Source organism: Rhipicephalus sanguineus, chromosome 4, assembly GCF_013339695.2.
Source record: "Rhipicephalus sanguineus isolate Rsan-2018 chromosome 4, BIME_Rsan_1.4, whole genome shotgun sequence".
Lineage (NCBI taxonomy): Eukaryota > Metazoa > Arthropoda > Arachnida > Ixodida > Ixodidae > Rhipicephalus > Rhipicephalus sanguineus.
The window spans coordinates 85,916,425-85,940,928 of record NC_051179.1 but is presented as its reverse complement, the minus strand read 5'-3'; the positions used below and the strand labels follow the sequence as shown (position 1 = coordinate 85,940,928).

General features: G+C 45.2%; 2 protein-coding genes across 2 annotated transcripts in view; both read right to left on the bottom strand.

The window, feature by feature from the left end:
- The window catches only part of LOC119390368 (uncharacterized), a 41,756-nt gene extending 26,052 nt beyond the window's left edge, over nucleotides 1-15,704 (bottom strand). Inside the window, exons 1-8 of the mRNA XM_037657974.2 lie at nucleotides 14,931-15,704; nucleotides 14,037-14,131; nucleotides 10,501-10,584; nucleotides 9,241-9,328; nucleotides 8,448-8,619; nucleotides 7,355-7,447; nucleotides 992-1,105; nucleotides 209-306 (exon numbers count right to left, since the gene is read on the bottom strand). Of these exons, the coding sequence (XP_037513902.1) occupies nucleotides 209-306; nucleotides 992-1,105; nucleotides 7,355-7,447; nucleotides 8,448-8,619; nucleotides 9,241-9,328; nucleotides 10,501-10,584; nucleotides 14,037-14,131; nucleotides 14,931-15,350 (1,164 nt within the window). The 5' untranslated portion in view covers nucleotides 15,351-15,704. The remainder of the gene's footprint in view (nucleotides 1-208; nucleotides 307-991; nucleotides 1,106-7,354; nucleotides 7,448-8,447; nucleotides 8,620-9,240; nucleotides 9,329-10,500; nucleotides 10,585-14,036; nucleotides 14,132-14,930) is intronic.
- Nucleotides 15,705-16,408: 704 nt separating this feature from the next.
- LOC119390369 (m7GpppN-mRNA hydrolase) lies at nucleotides 16,409-24,426 on the bottom strand. Its single transcript, XM_037657975.2, has 2 exons — nucleotides 23,881-24,426; nucleotides 16,409-23,066 (listed from the first exon to the last, which is right to left on the bottom strand). The coding sequence occupies exons 1-2, from the start codon at nucleotides 24,262-24,264 to the stop codon at nucleotides 22,452-22,454; spliced, it is 999 nt and encodes a 332-aa protein (XP_037513903.1). The 5' UTR covers nucleotides 24,265-24,426; the 3' UTR covers nucleotides 16,409-22,451.
- Nucleotides 24,427-24,504: the final 78 nt, after the last annotated feature.

Here is a 24,504-nt window from a genome sequence, read left to right as displayed (position 1 = left end):
TTAAACAAAGCAACCTGTGCTCATGCAAGAACACCCATGAACATCTGATGTAACTCAGTTCAAGTTGGTGCAATTTGAGGAAAAAAAAAGGCTCTCAAATTTTAATTGGAACATAGTTCCAAGCGAACATAACTTAAGGTGCTTTTAGGAAATTGAAATCCAAAAAAAAAGAAAATAAATTTTGTGCTGTACTCGATCTTTGACCAACCTTGAGCTTTGGGCACTTTTGGGCGAGCTGCTGGACAGACACATTGGTCAGCTGCACACCAGACGCATCCAGGTACTCCAGGTTAGGGCAAAGCATGCCTGCACATTTCAGTAACACATTTAACCAAAAGCTTACTTCGTTTTCCTAATAACTTCCAGGCCATAACTTTGTACTGAATGCACCAATGTGCCATGAATAGGATGAGCAGGCTTAGGATTCAATGATATTCTACAGGTGGGTTTTTCTGACGAACTCGTATGCACTGAAAAGTCAGGGAACCTACTTTTCCTTGAGGCTAAAAACAAAGTGGTGTACCACGAAAAGAAGGGTCTAGACAAGTCTGGACCGTAATGGTTGCACAGCAAAAGACAATGCCATACACCACATTCTAGAAGCTACGTACAGCAATCTCGTTAACTTTATCCACTGCAGTAAAAACTAGGAGTGCCTTGAGTCACAAATGAATGGAGAACAACACAATGGCTCATTCTGTCTGCCGCTAAATACAAAATGCTAGGTATGAATGGAATGATGTTTAAGGTGCACAGTTAGATGCGGAGTTATTTCTGATTCCAGATTTGCTAACGTGCTCCGTCACTTACAATGCACTGCACAGAATTTATGAGCCAGAGCACCACCACACTCAGTTGCACCTTCCGTGCCCTCTTATTTGGACACGGCAGCTGCGTGTTGCAAGGAACTCGGCAGGCATGTCAATGTACAGAAGACTTGCACAAAAGACTATCGCAAAATCTTTTAGCCTCTGAACGGACACACACTTACTGATGGCCTCAGCTGCCTTGTAGTCGAGGGCGTGGGAAGCTGAGGCCAAGTCCAGGCTGCGCAAGGACTCGCCGCAGCGAACCAGGAGGGCTCGCAGAATGCTCACGGTCAGCGCTGCAGAAATGTGGTCAGTTGGCATTAACGCAAGCCACCCACACAATGCCCACATAACATAGCCCATGACAAACAGGCACGAATAATGTCTTTTCAATGCTTCACTATTTAAAGGGCCCTTAAACAAGCTCTTAAAATACAAAGAACAAGCACGTTATTCTCTCCTGGCATTTCGAGTAGGGATGGGCGAATATTCAAGCGTTTCGAATATTTGAATGAATATTACAGTATTTGAATTCGCTTCGATACGAATTTAGATTATTCGAAATTTCGAAGTATTCGAAATGAACGAACATATGCATACCGCACATAACCCCCTGTAAAGGTGGTTTCACTGCAGGGTCTAGTTGCTGTGCCGTGAAACAACCCATCCAGGAGAAATCTGCACTGCCGCGAAGCCACACTTCAAGGTTGAATGTACATATTTTATTAAGTTTAAAAGCGTGCTATATGGGCTTATATGCGCTAAGTATAGTAACTTTTAAATTGTAACATATTGCACCACTTATAACTTGCACCCTCCTGCTATTCAAATCTTGATACTATTCAAGGCTGCTTCCACTTAATTTCAAACCAAAAAAGTGACATCCACTCATACCTAGTTCCAATCCTAAAAAATATTGTGCAAGGGTCATGACAAAAATGCTCATTTTTTAAAATAATATGCCATAAATACTATTCGAACTATTCGATTCGAAATTATTCGACCAAATCACTATTCGCCCATCCCTAATTTCCAGTCTTTTCGGTTCACGTGACGTCACAAGGAAATAAGTTCTCGATTGGTCCATATGCGAGGGATGTCAGTTGTGAATTGTCTCCTATACCCTGCTTTGCCATGCAGTCGGACGCCCATTCTGCCTTGTCTCGCATGACTATCGTGCGTGATCAACTTATGTCACTTCACTTAGTACGTTTTCAATTGCGCAAGTGGGGACTACAGCGTGTAACCAAAAAGTGCAAAATCCCGATAGGCTCAATGCTTAGAGCTGGCATTGTCCACGTGTTTTATGCAGAAATACAGTCGAACCCGGGTATATCGAACTCGCCAAAAAACGTTTATTAGTTCGATATATGGCATAATTCGATATAGGCCCGCTATAGGATTTTGACACAAAGGCACATAACAATAAGAAAAGTACTTTATTAATATGGTGGCTTACTTGCGTGCCCTACTTTGGAACAAAATAGTCCTGGATTTTCTTCTGTGTCAACGACTTCGCTGCCTGCGACAGCACGCACACCTCCACGTTGTCCAACGAGTCGGAGCAGCTGAGGCCGCAACCTTCCACATTCACGCAATAGCGCCGGACCAACGCAAGTACACTAATCACTTCGGAGGATGTAGGCAATGGGCCATCATCAATTTCCTTATTGCTGTCGCTTTGGCTAGTGGTCGGCACGACGTCTGCAACGTAATGATGATGACAAACTTTATTTATGTACAGGCAAAGCTCCTGTGGATTGCCCCGTAGGGGCCTTGCTGATGGTCGGGGCCCTTAGTCCAGGGCTCCGCTGGCTCTTGCCATCCGCTCTGCTCTCTGAACGAGCCTGATCTGGTCGTCGAGGGCCGGGCTGGACAGCAGTGCCTCCCATTGCTCACATGAGGTGTTCATGTTGTGGTGTTCAAGGTCGTGTAGTGTGCACTCCCACGTAATGTGGTACAGGGTTGGTGTGGCCCCGCACCATGGGCATTCATCCCTGTAAGATGTGGGGTGCATGCGGTGTAGTGTGTGTAGGTTTTTGTAGGTTCCGGTTTGGAGTCTACACCATGCAGTGGCCTCCTTCGTCGCAAGCTTTTGATGAGGTGGTGGATACCGTAGGCGTCGCCCTCTGTGGTAATTCAGCATTGTGGCATACTGGAGGTCAACTGGCTCCGGGTCCGCTGCAGTCGACGTAAGGAGCGCTCGGTTGTGTACGAAGCCTCGAGCTGCCCGGTCGGCGTGCAGGTTACCCATGACGCCAGAGTGGCCTGGTATCCATATGACGGTCTGTATGTAGGAGTCATCCTTGCCTTCCCTTGGTATTTGTGCAAGGACACGTGCCGCAGGCACACCAATTCTGCCCTGTAGGAAGTTCCTGCAGGCCTGCTGGGAGTCTGTGAGTATTGTCAGCGGCTTGTTTGCATGCAGGCCTTCGCGGATGGCAAGTGCGATGGCCAGCTCTTCGGCTTCTGTGATCTTGCAAGGGCGGACAGATGCTCCAGAGGTTATGTGGCCTCGGCGGTCGCATACCACTGCCACTGCTCCTTTAGTCGTCGTCCCATACATGGCCGCGTCCGTAAAACGGGCTGTAGTTTGGAATCGATAGGTTTTCTGGAAGTATTGGGCCCTTGCTCTCCTTCTGCCGCTGTGTAGGTTGGGGTCCATGTTGCGTGGAATTGGGGCAACGTGATAGGCCTCCCGGACATGACGAAGTATCTCGCAGGTTTCCTGGGCTCTCGTTGTCGAGGCTTCGTCTGCAACATAGTCCTCATCTTGTAGCTCACCCATGATGGCGACATCATCGTCCGCACTGACGAACTCGTCGAATGTCAATCCGCCGATGGCTCCCGGGAACTCTGCCAGCTCGCTCCAAACTTCGGCAGAAACACCTGCGGTGTCTTCAGTGCTGTCATCGGAATTTGGGGTGTCATCACCAGGCATGCGGAAGCCGGCATGCCTAAAGCAGTTCTGGATCGTCTCCTTCGTGACATCTGCCCACGATCTACTCAACATAGAAAGAGCTCCGAGCAAGTCGATCTTAAGCTCCCTGCCGACACGAAGGTTCTGCAGCAGCCTCTCCACCAGGCGCTTCCGATAGCCGGCTTTCAGTACGCGTATAACGCCTTGATCCAGTGGTTGCAGTACAGACGTAGTGTTTGGGGGCAAAAAACGCTGCTCGATGTTGCTGAAGGTCGTACTGCAGTGGTGCGATGAACAATTGTCCACGAGCAGGCACACCTTGCGATTTTCGCCTACCAAATCATCATTCCACGACAATAGCCACCTGCCGAAAAGCTCCCCGGTCATCCACGCTTTTGAGTTTGCTCGGTAGGTAACTGGAAGCGACAGCGCATTTCGAAAACACTGCAGTGCCGTGCTTTTCCCGATAACCAGAGGTCGAAGCTTTTTCGATCCGTCTAAATTAGCTGCCAACAGCACGGACACACGAGCTTTGTTTGCCTTGCCGCCGCAAGTCTTGTCGCCACGACACGCAAGTGTCTTGTTTGGCAACATTTGCCAAAATAGAGCGGTTTCATCCGCATTGAAGATATCTTGGGTTTGATATCTTGCTGCGATATCTCGCCAGTTTTCCTCGAGCCATTTGCCTACGCTGTCCAGGTCCGCCGCTCTGCTTTCACCTGTAACAGCTTTGCCAACGATGTCGTGCCGTTCTTTGAACCATTGGAGCCAGCCTGAACCGCCTTGGAAATCGTTCCTGCCAAGCAGGAAAGCAAGGTCCTTGGCTTTCTGCTCGATCATAGGGCCGGACACCATAGGTCGGCAAACTCACTCATGAGTCGACTCACTCAGACTCACTCAGACTCATATTGAGACGTGAGTCTGAGTCTGAGTGAGTCCGGGTGAGTAAAGTTTTTGTGAGTCTGAGTCCGAGTGAGTTCGGTTGGGAAAAATTTTGGTAAGTCTGAGTCTGAGTGAGTTCGGTTGAGGAAAATTTTGGTGAGTCTGAGTCCGAGTGAGTCCTAAGGGCAAAATATATTGTATGGGTGAGTCTGAGTGAGCTCCACATTTTTTCCCGACCTATGGTCTTATCTACTCAACTTTGGCATTACTGCCAGCCCTATATCAGCTCACGTTTATACTCCCGTATACTCCCGCATACTTCAACGCATTACCGTTCATACATCAGCTCAATATTTATTGATCAGAGGCGTGAGTTGAGGAGGGAGAGGGGAGGAGGTGCCTTGACCTCCCCCCCGCAAACTTTTTCACGGGAAGTTACTCATAAAAATATCTCATGTGTGTCATGACTTTCAATAAAAAGGTCCTTATTGAACTGCAAACTCCCTTCCCCGACCCCTCAGTGTAGGGTAGCCAACCGGAAGTGTTTCTGGTTAACCTCCCTGCCTTCTCCTTTTTTCTGTTTCCTTCCTTCCTTCCGATAACTCGTATTTGAAGGTACGAGATCAAAAGGTGCTAAGTAGCGCACCGATTATGCGAGATATTGGCGTTAAAGAGCATTGACACTATGGTAGAAAAAGGATAATTAAATGCTTACGGACTCATGAGTCGACTCACTCAGACTCACTCATACTCAGATCGAGCAGTGAGTCTGAGTCTGAGTGAGCTCGAGTGAATGAAATTTTGGTGAGTCTGAGTCCGAGTGAGTCCGGTTGAGAAAAATTATAGTGAGTCTGAGTCCGAGTGAGTCCGGATGAGGAAAAGTTTGGTGAGCCTGAGTCAGAGTGAGCCCTGAGGGTAAGATATGCTTCGTGAGTGAGTATGAGTGAGCTCCACATTTTTTGCCGACCTATGCCGGACACCGGGATGTTTCGCGACCGAACGTCCACAAACCATTTGTAAATGGCCGCTTTAACATCTTCGTACACAGCAGTGCGCACACGTCGGGTGCCACGGGCACCTGGTCTTTTGTCCGACTTGGCCCTGATGTCTGCCTTGTTCTTCAGGATAGTACTCAAGGTGCTCCTTAGAATTTTGTACGCGGTGGCGACGTCGGACTTCTTTTCACCGCACTCGACCGATTTATGATTTCGAGTTTCGCGGCGAACGGCAAATTCTGCCTCTTTGCACATGCCATGACAACAGCGCGCCAATAAAGTTCACAGAGCACCAACAGGCAACACCACCAGCACGGACCACGCTGAATGAGGACTCGAGGAAAACAGGCAGCAGCAGGCACACAAGCATAAAGAAAGAAAAAATGGTGCTCACTTCTACCGCCTCCGCGCCTCGGAGAAAGCACGACGGCCTCTGATTGGCTGTAAGCGCTGCGAACGGGCCAGGATCATTTCTTGCAGGGGGGTGTTCACCCGTGCACAACCGGGTCTAAACCACTTTTTCTAGGGTGACGCCGGCAGTTTTCCCCGCCACCGTGAGGGAAAGCCAACTTGCTGGGGCACTTTTGAGGCACATGGAGTTTGATATATCGGTTGTCGTTGCTATTTTCGTTCGATGTAACAGTAACTTTTGCTATATATTCTCAATGTAAATTTACCGTGTTTAGAAATTGTTCGATATACGGGATAATTTGATATAAACGGGTTCGATATAGTTGAGCTCGACTGTATGTGGCAAGGAGGGGATAGCGCCTGTAGGAAGGCGAGAGAGAAACTACTCTCTCGTCTCTGAACTCGGAGCGGTTTCAACACAGGAATCTCTCAATAATTTGTGGACATCTATTTGATTACTTGGCTGTGCTGCAGTGGCTGGCTACAGAGGTATGACAAACAAAGGGTCAGACACAGAAACTGCAAATGTAGCTCTCAAAAACGAACCCATTTGCATTGCAAGCTTAAAATTAGCATATGACCATTAACTGTTAAGACAGTCTCAAGAATTAATGATTCCATCTACAATGCAGCCATGCACCTAGAGCTGTTGAAAGAAAAGGTTACCAAAACTGGAAACTGCAATTATACATTATTCATTTATGGTACATGAGCCCGTACCACAGTGACAAAAACTTGTCTAATGTCAAAAGGCAGGCTCTGGTAAGCTTGACAGAGACAGAAAGCCTGTATGGTGCTTAATTTATAACAGGTTTTTGTACGTCCATCTCACAAATCATGCAAAGTGCAAATGAAAAACAACGTGGTGCCTTTATCAGGCCTCAAAAAGTAATACAGTAAATCAATAATTGGGACAGGCTTAAACCCAACATGCGAATGCTTCAGTACCACCACAGCCACCTACCACACTTTCTTTCACGACATCTCCTCAGTATCGCACGTAACTAATTTAACAACCACCTGCCATGTGAGTGTTTTGAGATGCCTGTAAATGAAACCTCTGCATGGAAAAAGGTTTCCTGGATTTGGTTGAGGCCAACACTGATGACACTGAAACCAGGCTGCACAATTGACGTGAAGAACCTTTCTTTGACAAAACTAGTCTAACCACACGTACGAAGTATTTCAGAGGAGTCGCACTTATGGCTTGCACAATGCCTGATGTGTTACGCATGACAATTTGCCCTGCTGCCGCCAAGACGTGTCCCAAAAGTGTAATCCAGATGTTTTTCACAACACACTGAAGCTCAACAGCAGAATGAACACAGCCCACTCACGCCTTCCGTCACCGACCGAGAAAACGCCTGAAAAAGACAGCTTGTCCTGGGACCTCCAGAGACGGAGTGCCAGTCGCCGCCAGCGCTGGCAAACTGCGAGCAGGATAGGCAGATGTGTGAATTGAAAAAAATCATTGAATGCCACCAACTAATCACTGAAACTGCAATAGGCCCTCCATTCCTCATACAAAACTAATATACGTGCAAGCTGCTGCCATGTAACTAGGATTCAACATTTTAATTTTTTCCTTTGAAGTTCATTTCATCCTGTCAATTCAGTCTTTTCTGGTACTGTAGATAACTGTTCTCATACAGCTCACCAGTTTGTTTTCAGTGACTTTGTGGTTTAATAATTTCCTCAATGTCATAATGAGATCCAAGACTGTAGCTGATTCCAATGGTTGGATGGAAAAAAACTTTATTGATGGAAAAACTTCATTCGCTGAATCCAATGCAAAAAAAAAAAACTTTCTAGCAATAGTCTAGAAAGGGCACAACAGCATTTAGTCACGTGGCCGTACAGGAATTAAAAAAGTGCATTTGGCACTACAACACAAATAGAATGATTACCGCCTCATACATTACTTCAATAAAAAAGAAATATTATTCACCATATCATTGAGTCTCAATACCAGGTTAGATGTTAATGCAGAGAAAAATTACATGGAGGGCAATGTTACAGCCATGAAAATTAATGCGAATAAGAAAAAGAAGTAAAAATTACTTGAGCAGCAATATAATGCGAGACTTTGACCTTGTCATGTCCTCAGCATTGGAGTGTAAATGAACTGACTTCAAGCAATTCACATTGCTGCAAGAGTCAAAGTTGCAGATTACATTTAATGCACAACCATAATAATAGACAACAATTAAGATACCTTAGTTACCTAAACGTAAAAGCAGAAAAAAATTGGAAAAGAAAAATATCAAGAATACAGTGATAAATTTTATGAAGACATATGAACTGCTAATGTCTTGTTATGGTATGCTTTAAAGAATCACACAGCAATGTGCCAAGAGCACCCACAAAATGTAAAAACATAACAGCAGCAGTTTTCTTGTGCAACTTTAGATAAAACGAAGAGGGTGGCACCTCTCTCAATGCGGATGCGTGACTTGATGTCGAGCCAGGCGAGCACCAAAAGCAGGGCATCGTCCGGCAGGTCGTCCACGTGGTCCACCGACCGGCGAGGGGAGGGAGGAGGGGTCGCTGGGGTCACGTCCGCCTCCATGTCTGATGACTCTTCATCACCGTCCAGTTCACTCTGCGCAAGTTGCAACACAAGTTTCACGACACCCCAGAAGTGAGCATTATGACACCCTTTCAGACAAGGAAAACCTTTTCTTAGGGCAAAGGAACAAAGGCAACAGATCAGAGCTCACTTTTCATTTTATTCAACTTTTGGCTCAATAAGTACATTTTCCTTGTCTGGAAGACGTATCACCAAAACGGAACAGACTGGTGGGTTGGTTGGCACTACGCATCTTGTGGTTTAGCGCAAAGAAACAATGGAGGATAACACAAGACATGAAGACACAGCACTGTGTCCTCATGTCTTCCGTCACCCTGCGTTGTTTCTTTATGTTAAACTAAAAGATGCGTAGTACCAACCAGTGCATGCTAACCTTCTTTACTTACTACACACACACTACACGTGGGAAACACTGATAGACAAGTGAACCTTTCAGCGCTGAATTAGCCATGCAGTCAAATACTTGCCTTCTCGATTGTTTCCATGGTCATCTGTAGCACAGAATTAGAATAAACTTAAGGAAACAAACTAAGCTCTAGCATTACAAGACGCGAGAGAAAAGGAAAAGTGAGCATGATCCATAATCGTTAAACACTTTTTCAACAAACAAATGCAAGTTAGATGGTCACTCACAGCAAGGGCTCTTCGCTCGGCTGCCACCTGGGCATCTTTTCGAATTTTGGAAACCCTTGTCTTGTTGGCTGGAAGCAGCCGCAACTGCCTGCATGCACAGACACATACACGAGTCAATGTCAAGAGAATAATGAACTTCACATTTTATGGCCACTGTATCCTTTGCGCCATTAGACTATACCAATAACAATAATAATTGATGACCACAAATAATAACTTCAAAACAAGGCAAGATTTGAACATCTTTTAACTGACATCAAAATGTGATGGATATTGTTAAGTGCCGTACTAAGAGATATATTTCCAGGTGAAGAAAAGTGAATGCTCAACATCTAGGCCTCTACAAGACAGTGATGGTATAAAAGTTGACTACAATTTTGAGACAACAAGCAAAGATAGAGAAGACTCTATTACCCGCAAGTTGATATCCCACATGGTAACAAAACATTTAGCCCCTCAACTTTCCTGCATGTTCATTGCATGCTAATGGTCTTGACTCAGGAAGCTTTAAACGTCCTACGCGGTTCAAAGAAAAAGCATCAAGTTGGTAGCCTAGTCAATAACTTCGTAAAACAATCATTTGTACAATATAACTATTTTGATAACAAGGAAGCGTAAATTACCACTGCAGTAGCACTAAAAATTCAATTCAATCTTTCACATGAATGGTAAAAAACTTAACGAATGTCATTTCCCTGGTACGCACATTGTGGGCGTTAGTTCCCGTATGTTTTTTTTTTTCTTAATTGGCTTTCCCACAAAATTATGTTTAAGTGTTCTGAACCCTTATATTTTATGTCTAAGGTTGGCTTTAAAACTATCACACCTTAGTGTGGTGCAGGTTACTCCATGTTATTCTTAGTAGTTTTTTTGCTGCCAGGGAACAAAGCTTAGAGTTTGGCAGAACCCCATTGTGGACTGGGTGCTTACATAACGCAACAGAAGAAACTACATGCAACTGTTGTGTGTGATTGAGAGTTCGCATGTTGCAGTCTGGCCGAGCTACACGAGTACTTGGTGTGAACTGACTCCGTCCAGCGCCATTTTGATTGACAAATAGCACCTAGCTTATTTCAGATTATACTTATCACCATAACATTGACTTAAGGAGAATTAAATAAACAAACGTTTTTACTACTTGGTTCTTGTTATCACCTTTCCAACATTCCATGCACAACAGACCATAGCACTTCAAATTTCATCAGCCAACGCAAACAGGTTTGGAAGAACATGAGTTGCATCACGAGCACTGCCACTTACCTGCCATCAAGCTCCAACTGGTCGGGGGGAGCATTCCTTGCTTTTTCGGCCTCTTCGACCTTGGAAAATGTCACAAAACCATACCTGCATGCCGAAGGACGAGCGTGTGTCAAAGGTATGCAACTAAAATGAAGGAGGACATCACAGCGAAAGCCTGCAAATTATAGACAAAGCCGTGTTTTGCACTGCACCACTCATGGCAAACTGGATGTCTGCCATCACTTCTGTTCTACTAAGCAAGTATTAGCGTAAAGTTAAGCAAGAATGTCTCCAACGCTACTCCAATGTACTATTATCCAGTTTATAGTTTCATCTGCATGTGTAAAAGTGGCTTAATTCACAATTGAAAACATATACTCGGAATTACTCCATGCTTAGAAACACACTACACACTACATGCCACTCAACCACGTAATTACATGGAACAAACCTTCTAATCTGTTTCACTTCCTACCTATCCACACTAATTTATCCTGATGATACATCCACTGTGGCTCGGTTTAAAAAAGTAATCATAGTTTAACCTCTTCTAAATGATTGTCACAACATGAACTGTAGGCTCTAAGCTGCTGAACCGGGATGGAATGCTGAAGTGTGTGAAAAAAAAAAGGCTGCTTTCGTGCATTGTACAACTGTCTGACAATAGCATATGTGTGTTTGTAATGATCTCACATTGCAAAAATTAAGCGCTTAAACACAGTTTCCAACCATGCTGAGCACTGAATAACCGTTTGTAGCTGTGCTTCCACACCTGAGGAATCAGCCAAATTTAGGTGACATCTCACAGGTATCCAAGAGAGGATGTTTGGCGTAAGATTTGAAAAGCAACACTTTCATTTGTTGATATCATTCGGTGTCATACAAGACACATAATTTCCAAGTGGAGAAAAGTAAATGCTCGGTATCTACTAGCTCACGTACAAATGAGGTATTACCTTTAAATATATGTGTGACCCTGCACACAAATTGAAGGCTTCACATAGGTAATACCAGCTGTTATACAACATGCATTAAGACGTCAGACAGCTTTGCTTTTTGAACAGTAAGAGCATGGTGCAAAAGACACCAAGCATATTTACAGGCATGTCCTCTTGTTATACATATATTTGCTGTTTTTTGTGCTAACACGATAATAAATTTCTCCATGGGCAAACAAATGGTGCGATAGTAACTAGCATTTCTTCACAGCAGATAGAGGTACGTTGGCTTCCGCGTTTTTCTTGCACAGAAAATTGAAGTACAAAATATACTAACAAGCCTTGGTGTGCCCTAACTAGTTTACTATGGTAGCTTATTAACAGCTAGTTTCAGTTGTGCTTTTAAAAAGATGCAAGGCTGATTGCGTGTTTTCAATAAACTCAGTTGCAAGTCTGCGCCCGACTGTCTCCCTTCTTTTTGTCCCGTCCTGCTGCACAGCTCGATCGAAGAATGTAGGTTAGGTTAGGTTAGGAAGCAGGGCGTCGTATTGTATTAGTACTTGTTCCTCCTCTCTCAGTCGCCTGCTGCACACTGCTACATCAAGTTGCACAAGCAGCAGCTTAGCAAACAACCGAGCGGGCTGAAGCGAATGTCAAGACACTAAAATGTTTCACTTCCCTGTAACCACCTTGAGCATTAAAGTCCAAACAAGACAGAAGTTCAGGGAAAGATGAAAGCTTAAAGCTATGAGACATCCTCAACCAAGAAATGTCACTGGAGCCAATTTTGTTTTACAAGATGAATCGTTTTGATACCCTAATGAAAACATTGACTCCAGTGGCGTTCCTTGTTCAATGACTTATCACACATTCCATGTTATGACACATACACCTTCTGGGTAACTACGACCGATTCATAAGAAAGCGATTTTAGTGAAATATATTTGTAGTGCTTTGAGGTGTGCCGGTACATTGTATAAGGCTTGCAAGAGGTACAGTGTTAAAAGCAGTCAACAGCACTAGAAATGGGGACGAGACAGATGCAACAATGCCGGTTTCACTGCCTTGTTTTGGTCTACAGTGCTGTCAAGTGCTTTCGCTATGTGCTAACAGCTTGGTCAATTCAGGGTACCACTTAGGTATCTTGAAGTGACCTAGTTGAAAAATGAAAGTCGCACCGGTACCTCTTCGAAGTGAAATACTCACCACGTGTGAAAACACTTAGGTCGTAAGAGGCCATTTTTTAACCTAAAGTAATTTGTCGCCAATTGCACGTAGTTGTTACACTTGTCCTCTAAAATCCTGTTACACCAAATCTAACATTTTAACGGGAGACAAAAGAAACGAGACAACTAAATGAGTTTTACTGGTAACTTAGCAGTAAGCAGAATGAGCAGTAAATGCAGAATGATGCAGACAGGGCAAGGACAAATAAATATCCTTATCTACAACACGCCACGTTTACCCCTCCTTATTGAACTAGTACCACTCTTCAACTACAATAAAGGATGTAGTACGTTTAAACACCTGATTTAGATAGAGAACGACAGAAACAGGCCTAAGGAACAGATAGTCAAACAAGAGGGAACTGCTTACACAGGCAGACCTGTTGTAAAACAAATTACCCTACTTCGGTCAATGTAATCAGGACTCTACAGAATAATTGTGTCACTGAAGCTGCACACTTGAGAAAGCTCAGAACAAAACATACCCTCGTAATACCAACCAACTGGCCGTTACACATTCATTAAATGCCGCACTACATTTTGAACGAAGTATCAATTTTCAAAGTACGTCGAATTATTGCCCAAAGAAGTCCTACGGAGACGCCACTGTCACAGGAACTGCAGCTTAACTGTGCACAATATCGGCAGCTTGTAACTGCCGCCACCTGCATATTATCGTTTACCTGTCTACATTCTCAGCTGTATATACGCATTCCTCACATAAGCAAAAATATGGTTTACGCTCATTAGTTTGTAAGCTACGCCACTGAAGTTACGGCCATTTGGAGCAAGACTTGTGAGACGCGGCAAACTGCGCTACTTCTGATGGCTAGTGATGCATGCTTGAATGCATCGTTGATTGCGATATCATCAAACCTGCTTCGACACCACTGAGAAATGCTTGCAATGCGAGTTGACCAATTATTCGTCACAATCTATGGCTTTTCCATGGTGGGATATACATTTTTTTTCCCCCTTTCATAGTCCGACACACTGCACAAACCTCCATCTTTGATAAATTATGGAAGGTGTACACAATGACACAGCATATTACAATAGGTAATGCGAGCAAAAAGGCATGAAAAAAAGAAAGCTTAGCAGGACGCCCTGGGCATGCACACTTCTCAACGCTGCTATCAACTGGAATCAAAAACAATATTTAAATATTTAATTTAGCACAGCATTAATGACAAATAAGAATAAAAATGTAAAAATAATTATAATGAAAACATATGCACACTGATTAAACAGCACCCGATGTTAAAGCTTTATTTTAAGCAACACGGTAATAGCATGAAACATTTACTGTACCCAGTTTCTTTAGTACACTGCATTTTATTATGTCCAAACTACTTCTATTCTATCAACAATGTATGAAAAAAAAATCTCTTACCCTTTGGGCCATCGTTTGATGTGGTCCTGCACAATGGTACAGTCCACAACTTTCCCAAACTTGCTTAAGAAGTTAGCCAGCTGACGCTTCGTAACCTGAGGCGAGGAAAAGAAAAAAAAATCGTAACATCATTCACAGCAATTACTGTTATCATAAACTCCAGAACAAAATGCTGAGCTGTGCATACAAAACGAAACCACCGATTAGTACGAGAGGTACTACAGCCTTTTAACACACGAGAGCACTCGTGGGTTATCAGCCTGGCTTATGTGCCACTTTTGTCTAAACTAAACAGTAGATGTCTCGTGAGCAAGCGCAAAGACCTTTCGCGCCGTCGCGTCAACATTTGCGGACACTGACAACTCTCGGCAAAAAGACACGACAGAAAGAGGACAGGTGCAAATAACTTTTTTTTTTTATCGACCGTCTCTTATCGGCGTTCACGCAATCTGCGCAACGGTGGCGCGTATACTCATCCCCGCGAAACGTGTCGCTAGCAGTGGGGAAAAGGGGCTTGCTTGCCGTGGTTTCGCGTTAATGAACGTTAAGCGTATCGGCTGAAGACAACACCGACTACGCTGCCCTTATTTTGTAAGGCAGCCAGAGAAAGACACGAGCGCGCTTGTTTCGAAACGCACACTACGTGACTGAACACGCTTGTTTCCTACACCACATTCGAACACAGGCCGGCTGACTTTAGGCAAGTACTACAATGCGACCGAAACATGAGAAGCCTGTCAAAAACAGAAAGATTAAAATAGCAGCACGTGGTTTCGAAACTGGTAAATGAAGAAACAAGAGGCGTTTGGCAAACGTCCAAGCGAGCGTAAACATCAACGAAAGTGTACGATGGTGGGCCAACAAAACAAACGCTTGGGTGCCAAGGGCACTTACCCGATAACTGATGTTGCCAACGAAAAGTTTCTTCTGGTAGAAGGTCTCGTTCTCCTTGACGCTGTCCGCGTCCTCGGGACTCGTTTCGTCCGACTTGTCGTCTTCCATGGCGGTCTCCATCTTCCGGCGAGCCGAGTCGAGCCACTCGTTGTCGAAGCTGTTGAGGCCGGACTCGGAGCGCCTAGGGTCGAAGAAGCGACACTTTCTAGGGGAAGGGGTCTTGCAGAGCCGATCGCGCAGCTGCTGCTCGGAGAAGATCCAGCTCTCGCGGATCGGCGTCGACACGGGCGTCGCAGGCAAGCTCGATCGGTAGACGGCGCCGGCAGGCAGGCAGTCCGGCAGGCACACCGCGTTCAGACCCATGAACGCTTCCGAATGCAGTTTCTGCAGGCACCGTATTCGGTACGCGTACGAGAACATGACGAAACGCGCAGTGCCCAGCCTGCTGAGAGGAACGCGGCGACGATAAACCCGGCGACGCTTGACTCCGCTAGCGGATCGTCATCACACCATCTCCCGATGGGATAACTGCCGCGGCTGCTTTTCTCACTACTACGCTGGTGGCGGCTTCGCACCTTTCGTCACTGCGCACTGCATGGCCGCCGACGCTCACGTGGTGTTGTCGCGATCGCTGGGCCGAGCGACGTGCATGCTTTAGTTACGCTCCGAAAAACTGCTACCTCTACCGTGATGAAAGACCTACAGAGGTGCGGAAACTGTGCCGTATGGGGACAACAAACAACTCGCCATCTTCTTTTCCTTCTCTGGATTTGGATACGGTCGGCTTGAAGAGTGGCTGCGTGGCCGTCATGCGGCTTGGTGTTGCGCAGCTGTTATCCGCGCAGCTGGCGGTAGCCAATGGCAACGCTGGCGTGTTGGTGGTGCCACTGTTGGCTGGGGCACCCATAATGACACCCACCAACACTGCAAACGGTGTGCATGGACTGCTTGACGCGTAATCTACGTGCATATTCGGTGCGAAACGCACTCTCGCCGATTTTGTTCATAGGCAAACTTTACTGGTGGCTTCATCATCCAACGGTCATTCAAGACCAATTTCTTCGTTATTTGCAGAGTTCGTTGTAACGAGCTCGCGTTCAGCCTAGTGTCTCTCTGTAAGCAACGAGCTCACAAAGAGATGGCAACACGAACATTCGAAATGAGAAATGCCACAAGCATTCAGGTGTCCGTCTCCATCATTTTCGAATTAGGTGAACGATGAGACCATTGTGGGGAAGTACACAATCCACACCCTGGTTCAAAGAAGAATGCATTGGTGGCAATGTTTTCATGCTCAGTATGTGCTCCAACTTCAATGGTTGTGGCTGTGTGTGCACAAAGTTAGCACGCAATGTTTTCAAATCAGTTTATTTACTCTCAGTGAATGCATCAAGGTAAACATATCAATTAGAAAACTATGAAACACACATCATCCTGATGCATGAATTTCTCCAGATAAATTTTCCGGAAAGCCACACAAAAAAAAAAGCTTGACTACGATGCAACAATTACAAGAATTGCACTGCCTTCACTGTCCAAGTGAGCGTGACAGCACCTATCTATGACCAAACTTTAGTTTTTGGTGATCACTGGAGCCAGTTTGTTACAAACTCAAAATAAAGACCTTCAAGAAATTCTAGAGATGGTTTTCGCACCTCAACTACAGCAGCCTGAATTGCAGACCTTTGCATCCCAAGTGCTGCTAATGATTAGGGTTACAGGTTGGGGAATAAAAAGAGTTCATACGAGCGCGTAATTCATGTGCACTGCTTCATAGTTGCTAGAGCAAATAAAGTGCACACGTGTCGGTAATGGTACAACTTATGCACTTAAGAGCTGTAGCGGTTGTATGAACAGGAATAGGTGCCTCAGACATTGTGTTTCCATCCATCGGCTCCTTCCTTTACTTTGGACTTCTATGTGATTATGAGAGTGAGGATGTATGTTAAAAAAATGCCCAAAAGTACACGTGCCTCAGAAGTAGCCATTCATTATATGTGTGACAGGCACGTATATTCATGAATGCACTCCACTTAAAAAAATGTGTATGAGAGTGAGCTTATTTTCGCATCAGAAAATGCCGAAGTGCACGTGTTCGAGTGATGTTGAAAGTTTACTGGCATGTGGGAGAGATGCAGCAACATGTGCACAGGTGCATCGTCAGCGAGTGAAGCACGGGATTTGTTGCATTTATCACGTCATCAGTGATTTATTCTAAAAGACAGGGCGTGCAAACACGGACACAAGAAAGAAGTCAGGACACCACAAACGCCGACCAACAACTGAAGAGATGCATAACGACGGGAAAGAAAGAAGGCGCGAAAACTTATCTGCGCATGCCCACGCAATAGGCGAACCTATCAATCCGGCACGCATGGGGGTCTACGTGGAAGATAGCTGTTAACAGTATCCTGACTTCTTGTGTCCGTGTTTGCACACCCTGTCTTTTTAGAATGAATAATTACCAACTACCTCAGCTCCCTGTTATTCTAACCATCAGTGAGTTTCACACAATGTCTGTAATCCCTCAGTGGCAGAATTCGGCATTTAAATAGTGTTTCTAAAGTGGGATAGCAACATGTGCACGTGTATTAAGGCACCAAAATAATGGCTTGTGAATTTGTGAACTGCCCTCAGAATCGCTTCAAAACTACAGAAAGGTGTCCCAAGAACACTGCAGCTGTGTTAGGGCCAGACATGAAACGATAACCTTTCATATGCCATCAGTATTAGCATGCACAATGAAATAAGCCAACAGAGTAAATATGCTCCAGCCTGTGCATAAAAAAAAAATGGTGGATGCCTTACGCGTGCCGCTTCAAAAAAAAAAAAAAACACACACACATCGAGCGAAGAGAGCTGACATCAAAATTCAAAACAAGAAACCAAGAGTTGCACACGTTCTGGGCTACCCTGCCAAGAGAGATCTCAAAAAGATGTGGCACTAATGGTCAGATCTGGTGACATGTTTAAGGGAAATATGTCAAGACGTGCTTTCGTGACATGTGACCACTGAAGACAAGAGTAAACAAAACTATCGGCAGCAGCACCTTCACAAGGGAAGACAAAAGCGTGGTACTGTGCCACACTATACTAGGAACAAAAGCTTCCCAAAATCTCAGCACTAGGGAACAATAGAACACAGCAAGAGGAATGCATCTACGCTTGAACACAAACCAAGTAGTAAGAACAAGGCCAAGAAGCACTTGAAAGAAGCTTGCAATATTGACACCACGTGCACACATCCACTTTCCCAGCAAGGGTCAGTCTCACGATAAGTTGCACAGCTACCAGTACACATTAAAAAATAAAATCAACCTCAGTGCACACTCCGTGCACACTTAGCCGAGTAGGTAAGAGATCACCGCACATCACTATGGAAATTTGATTTGCTAATGCGGTCCCTACCACAGTGCTAAGTACTACCTTATGCCAACCAAGTAGGGCCTTGGTGTTGAGACAGGCCCATCAGTTTAGACTGCATCTACAGTGAATATCGACGTCATTCAGCCTGTTTCAGCACATAAGGCTCGCTTTTGCAACCATTCTTTGTTGCAAGCAACAATATGTGGGGCATCAACCAGAGCGGGAGATACTGCACAACTACCAGTCCGAGAAAACCTTTCACTTTTTTTTTTAGTATGGGCACATGATGCAAGTATGCACATTGTAACTACTACTAGATTTGACAACTGGTTTCTTGGAGAGGTTCGAACGTGTAAACGACAAACCAACAAATTACACAAAACATGTCATGCTTGCCTGCGATGATGCAAGCATCATCGCAGGCAAGCATGATATACAAGAATAAACATGTTCTGTGTAACCAAGGTTAACGAATGGCAGAGAATATTGTAAAACATTTTCAATCACAGCATGATGGTGCTAACTGGCTATTAACTATCACCCAATTCCTTACATGGAAATTCTAAAATACTGAAAGCATTTACATAAATGTACAAAATGCAAGTAATGAAGTGTGTGTGTGTGTGGATCATTTCTATGTGTCATCAGGTGCCTTGATAAGTAGAGATGTGAATGCCGAAGGGTAGTACCAGTGTTTTAGCTTTCAACTGTGATAATCAAAAAAGCATTAACAGCACTGGCAAACATAGCTTAGTGCAAGAAGACCACTCAATAAGGTTGCACTATTGCTGACACTCAAAAAAAAAAAAAAGTGCAGTCTACTGCACCCTAATATGTAAATTGCAAGGACATGAAGTTTCATAGTTTAGTTTTACTTTGGTTTCTGATTGACACAACTTTCTAACTGCAAGAATGGCAACATTTTAAGAAAACCTTACTTTACTTGGCACAGCTTGATATAACAAGAAGTCAATGTTTACATTGAGAAATGCAATGCTGACATGTTGTTCAACACAGTGAAGTGATGCACGTGCAGACTCGTGATCAAAAGTAGGACACCGCCATGTTTAAAACTGCTCTAGAACACTGAAGCACGCTATCGTTATCATTTAGTTTTGTTTTCCTCTACTAAGATACGTAAACATTGCTGAGAGTCAAGTCAGTTGGAGGTCATAAGTAGCATGGATCTATTTTTTTTACCCTGCCCTATGTTCAGCACTGTTCTCTCAAACAAAAAGAGGCAAACAATTTCAATAGCAAATAAGGTAGAAATTGAGAGGAAGATGGACGCTTAACAAGATGAAAAATTCTTCAACACGGGTGTCACTGGAGCCAACGTTTCGACAAGTGGTCTTGTGTTCTTGAAGAAGTGCTCTTCTTTGACAAGCGGTCTCGCGTTTTTAAAAGACAGGACCACTTGCCAAAAAAGACCACTTCTTCAAGGAGAAGGTGTCACTGAAGCCAACGTTTCGACAAGTAGTCTCGCCTTTTTGAAGAAAACAAGACCACTTGTCGAAACATTGGCTGCAGCAACACCCCATGTTATAAGCTTCTTCATATTTTCAATAGCAGCGTCATACTAAAACAACATCCTGTCCTAGAAGCACAGACCGTGCTGCTCACGGGTAAACAACATGTGCAAGTTAAAAAGAATTTCCATGTTAGTTAAATTAATACACGAAAAAGCATGCATGGAGCAAATAAGTTCGCATCCGAAATAGCACTAAAGACATGAATTAGTCAATTATGCATTATTACAGCTAGAGAATTGGATGTTAGGAAGATGCTTATCTTTCAGTCCTTGCTTCAATATCAGGCCTCTTAGATAAAAGAAGCGTGAACTGAGTGTTAAAAAGGCATTTAGTACTGTTTTTAATGTCTATACATGTGGTATCGTGGGGTTTTGGTTTCATACCCCGGTAGTTCGCCACTAGGAAAGTGTGATCATCCTTATACAATCTTAATGAAACCCCACGACACCACAATATACAGCTAACTCTGGCAGACACAAACGGCCGTTTTCAACATTGCCCCCTACGTATAGAGTTCAGTTGCAATTTAGAGCATGGGACAGATGGCCAAAAGTTTTTTGTTCGTGTTCTTGCCATTGGTTGGTTGCTTCCACTAACAATACGTCGAGCATCAGGACTGGCTCAAATTTTCTTTTACGAACAATTCCAAGACAATATCTTTTTTTACACGGGCCCCTGGGCTCATATTCATGTAAAAAACTGTTGCTGATATTTATGGTGGACATAATATTAGTAAAGACGAGTGGCAAGAAAAACAAAGCACTGACGAAAAGCCTTGTGAATTTGCCTTGGAATTTTCACTCACACTAGTGGGCAAGATTTGAGTATTGTGAACACTACGACGCTCAACTGTGATACACGGTCCCAGTGCGTGTTATTGCTCTTGCGGTTGTACAGCAGTCAACAATCTGCTCTGCGCTGCTAAGCCATGCCTAAAGGAAAGGGTATGTTGATTTGGCAGTGCACAATCTGACTGCCCCTACTACACAATACAAACGCAGACATCGTGTTCTGCCAAACGCGAGGCAGTGTTCCGAGACAATCGAACGGCTACGCTCGGCCGCTGGCGCCTTTTCGCCATCACAAATGATCGCATTACAACCTTCCTGCTCGCAGGTATAGGTCGTGCACTTCTTAGTTGGAAATTGTTTATGCTGTTAAAATTTACGGTGCCTATTATTTACAATGTTGGACACTTAAAACGTTGTTTCACCTGCCTCTCTCAGGGCCCCAAAACACACTTCTTTTAATGCCGAACAATCTGGCCTCTTAGGAAACCTCCTCAATTACTGAACAAACTGCCAAAAGATTCTGAATCACCATGATTCCACGTTACCCTATAGCCCCAAATGTTGACACAACGTTGCCGCCAGATTGAGAAAGTTGCTTCAACGTTGTGGCAACATTGCACGCTACAAGTGTAGGTGCAATGTGCTGCTGCAAGACGTCACTTTTGCTTTTTTAAGTGCGAGGATACATTTTTGCGAAGGAAAAACTGGAAGGCATTGTGTAACAACAAATGCAAAATGTGGCATTTAAAACCATGCCCTTGAGCGCACCGAAAGCCTTTTCAGGCAACATGGTGTGTCAGAGAGCTTGGGCAACCAAGGTGTTCCCAAATCAACCGTGGCAAATGGTTTCTTTTATGCGAAAAGTGGGCAAGCAACAGCTCAGCGTCACTTTGTTCACAAACTTTTTTTTCTGCAAACCAAGGCTCGAATTACTGCATTACAGGACAGGCCAGCCCTCAGAGCTGGGGCTAACTACGTGAGTGCAACAGAACTCGGCAGTTCCAGTGCCTCAATCTCCCCAGTTCCACAACTTATAAAGTTGTCAGACGACCTTAAGTCACGCATGTGAATGCCGCCTAAAGGAGTACACGTGGTATCGTGACACTTTGGCGTTCGTATACTGCAGGCTCAAAACCTACAAGTGCACATAAACAAGTGAAAACAGGTGTTCCCACAACAGTACATAAAATTATCAAAAAGTTAGAGGTGGAACAAGATAACAAACTCGAATCAGCCGCTTGAACTTTGCCATAGTGGCATTTGGCCTCAGGAAAAGCTCAATGCAAAATCTACATACTACATACACAAATCAACGAAGAAAAGGCAGTCCTGTAGCACTCAGAACCTCCATCAATTCAGTTCATAACGTTCAATTGTAATTTGTTGCAAATGTATAATCGTCTTGGTTTTCCTTGATCACCCTGTTGTAGGAATCGTTCAACATTCCTTTTCCTCACAAAGCCTCCGCAGATCTTGCACAAACGACTGTGTACACTTTCAGGACACAGGAGGTGCAAAATATTTTCCGTTCTCCTCACAGCTTGGCAATGCAGCTGTCTGCAGTATAATGTCCACAGTTATGGAGGAAAACCTACTGATTGCTTCTTTTTACATTGATTACACTTGATGGCACTGTGAGAGAAACAAGAAAATAACTTTTTTCACAATTCCTGTGTTCTTGTTAAAAGACTTCCGCGGTTGATGATACACCATGCAGTGACGACAACACCGCTCAACTGTGACACTGTGTCAGTCACTGCAGGTGTATCTAGTGCAGCCAGTGCAGGCCAAATCGAATCGACCCCACATTGAGAAAAAAAAAACTCTCGCGCTCAAAGGCACGACGAGAAGGAGTCCCAGTCCAGAGAAAATTTCGTCCACGACGGTGCGCTGAACAACGGCACAACGCATCGTTGCTTCCTGGGGGAACGTTCGACACCGTTTCTCGCCGGCATGGGCCCCGAACATTCCTTCTGGCGAAGTATGTCGGCCACTTCGTTCCGGTACAGGCCGGCGAAGTACTGCGCCTCCTTCTGCTTCAGTTTCTCTGCATCGGTGATGGAAGGCATGCCGTCACTAGACTGCTGCTGCTGTTGCAACAGGCGGTGGCGGTTGTTGAAGATCCACTTGCGAATTTTCTTCACAAAGGGCATCACCATGAAGAAGGCGTTGGCGTTCAATCCCAGAGCGCTCAGGGGCGACTGGTCGCGCTTGCTGGCTGGCAAGTCGGCAATGGCGAACCACTCGATGCTTCGGATTTCCTTGCGCGTCCGTGGGCTGAACTGCGTGTTCAGGGGAACGCCGGCTATGATGTAGAGACGCGTCACCTGGTCGTGGATCTGGCGCTCGATGAACTCATTCTTGGAGAGAAGCGGGGTTATGTCGTAACCAGTCTCTTCCAGCACTTCGCGAGCTGCGCAGATGTGCGGCTCTTCATCCTCGTTCACCTGTAACGATGAGAGAATGAAACAAGAAATGATGAAACGGCCGCGAGAGCAGGGTGACATAGGTGGATGATAGAGAGATCAACGTCATCATCATCAGCCTGACTGCGCCCACTGCCGGGCAAAGACCTCTCCCATGTTTTACCAATCAACCCGGTCCTGTGCATGCTGCGGCCACGTTATCACCGCAAACTTCTTAATCTCATCTGCCCACCTAACTCCCTGTGTCCCCCTCGCGCGCTTGCCTTCGCTCGGAATACAGTGCCTGCACACTACGTGCCCTGCCCAGCCCATGAACCAAGGTGCCGTCGGTTAGCCAAAAAATGCTTCGCATTTTGACATCACAAAGCTTCCGACATTTCCTGGGAAGCGCTACAAATCGCTTTGTTTTCGAAAAGCTCGTTCCGAGAGGAAATCGGAACTATAAAGAAGAACCGTGTTTGCGAACTTTTAGAAGTCACACAAGGCACAATCCCATCAAGACAGAAGTCCCGGGAGAAATTGAGGCTTGAACATTGAACAAAGAATGTCAATAGACATTGTGGCAGAACAGCGCGGAAAACGGAACGATGAGCACACAGGGCACGGCGCTGCTGCCTGTGCGCTGTTCGTTCATGTTCATGAACCAACAATGTTCGTAAGCCAATCAGCCCAGCTAAGAACCATGTCAATGGAGACAGCGCTTCGCTAAGGGGACCTGCCCTCGTCAAAGCAGCAGCTGACGAAGTCAGGTCCCTTCGTCGATACGTCGGCTCCAGCAGCATCACTCGTTCAACAACGACTGCTAATCGAATAGCACAATCGTGCGTCGACGTACCTTGCCTTTAGGGAATCCCCACGTCGCCCTGGCCCAGTAGGACTGCACTAGGAGGACGTGTTCGAGACTTTCGTCGATCACTATAGCGCCGAAAGTTGGAACAGCCATTTTGTACTCTTTCCACTCGTTCAGGATAGCGTCTAGGTTGGGCAGGTGTTCCTGGAGCGAAGGCACGTGATGGAATATCATCTGCGTGAACTCCCTCATGCTGCACTGCGGGTACATGGGGTTCTCGGGGCAGTAGAAGTCGAGGTAGAACCAGTAGGCGAGCTCCACTTGAAAGCACAGCCGAATCGGGTCCTTGCGCTCTTCCTCGGGTATGTTGATGATAAAGCGAGAACACAGGTCGTCCAGTATCTCCAACGGAGCCTGTCGGGGCAGCATGGTGAGAGAAATTTCGTAGCACCGAACCACTGATTAACACGGCACCTCGAACAAAAACGCTCGCATGTCAAACTGAGGTCGCGGTGGATGTAAACAGACACATAGCTGACACACGGCCTCGCAGTGCAACCGGTGCAACGAACGGGAACGGTTTCACGTGTCTCACTGCGCAGTTTGTAACACTACGCGTTGTTGCCGGAAGCTCGCCTAAAGCGTTCATGATAGTAGAACGCTATAATA

Bases quoted from the DNA above. Each gene is read 5' to 3' on its own strand.
- LOC119390369 (XM_037657975.2), bottom strand. From the start codon at position 24,264: ATGCTGCCCCGACAGGCTCCGTTGGAGATACTGGACGACCTGTGTTCT. The intron at 23,067-23,880 runs GTACGTCGACGC...TCATCGTTACAG, and splicing joins GGGGATTCCCTAAAGGCAAG to GTGAACGAGGATGAAGAGCC.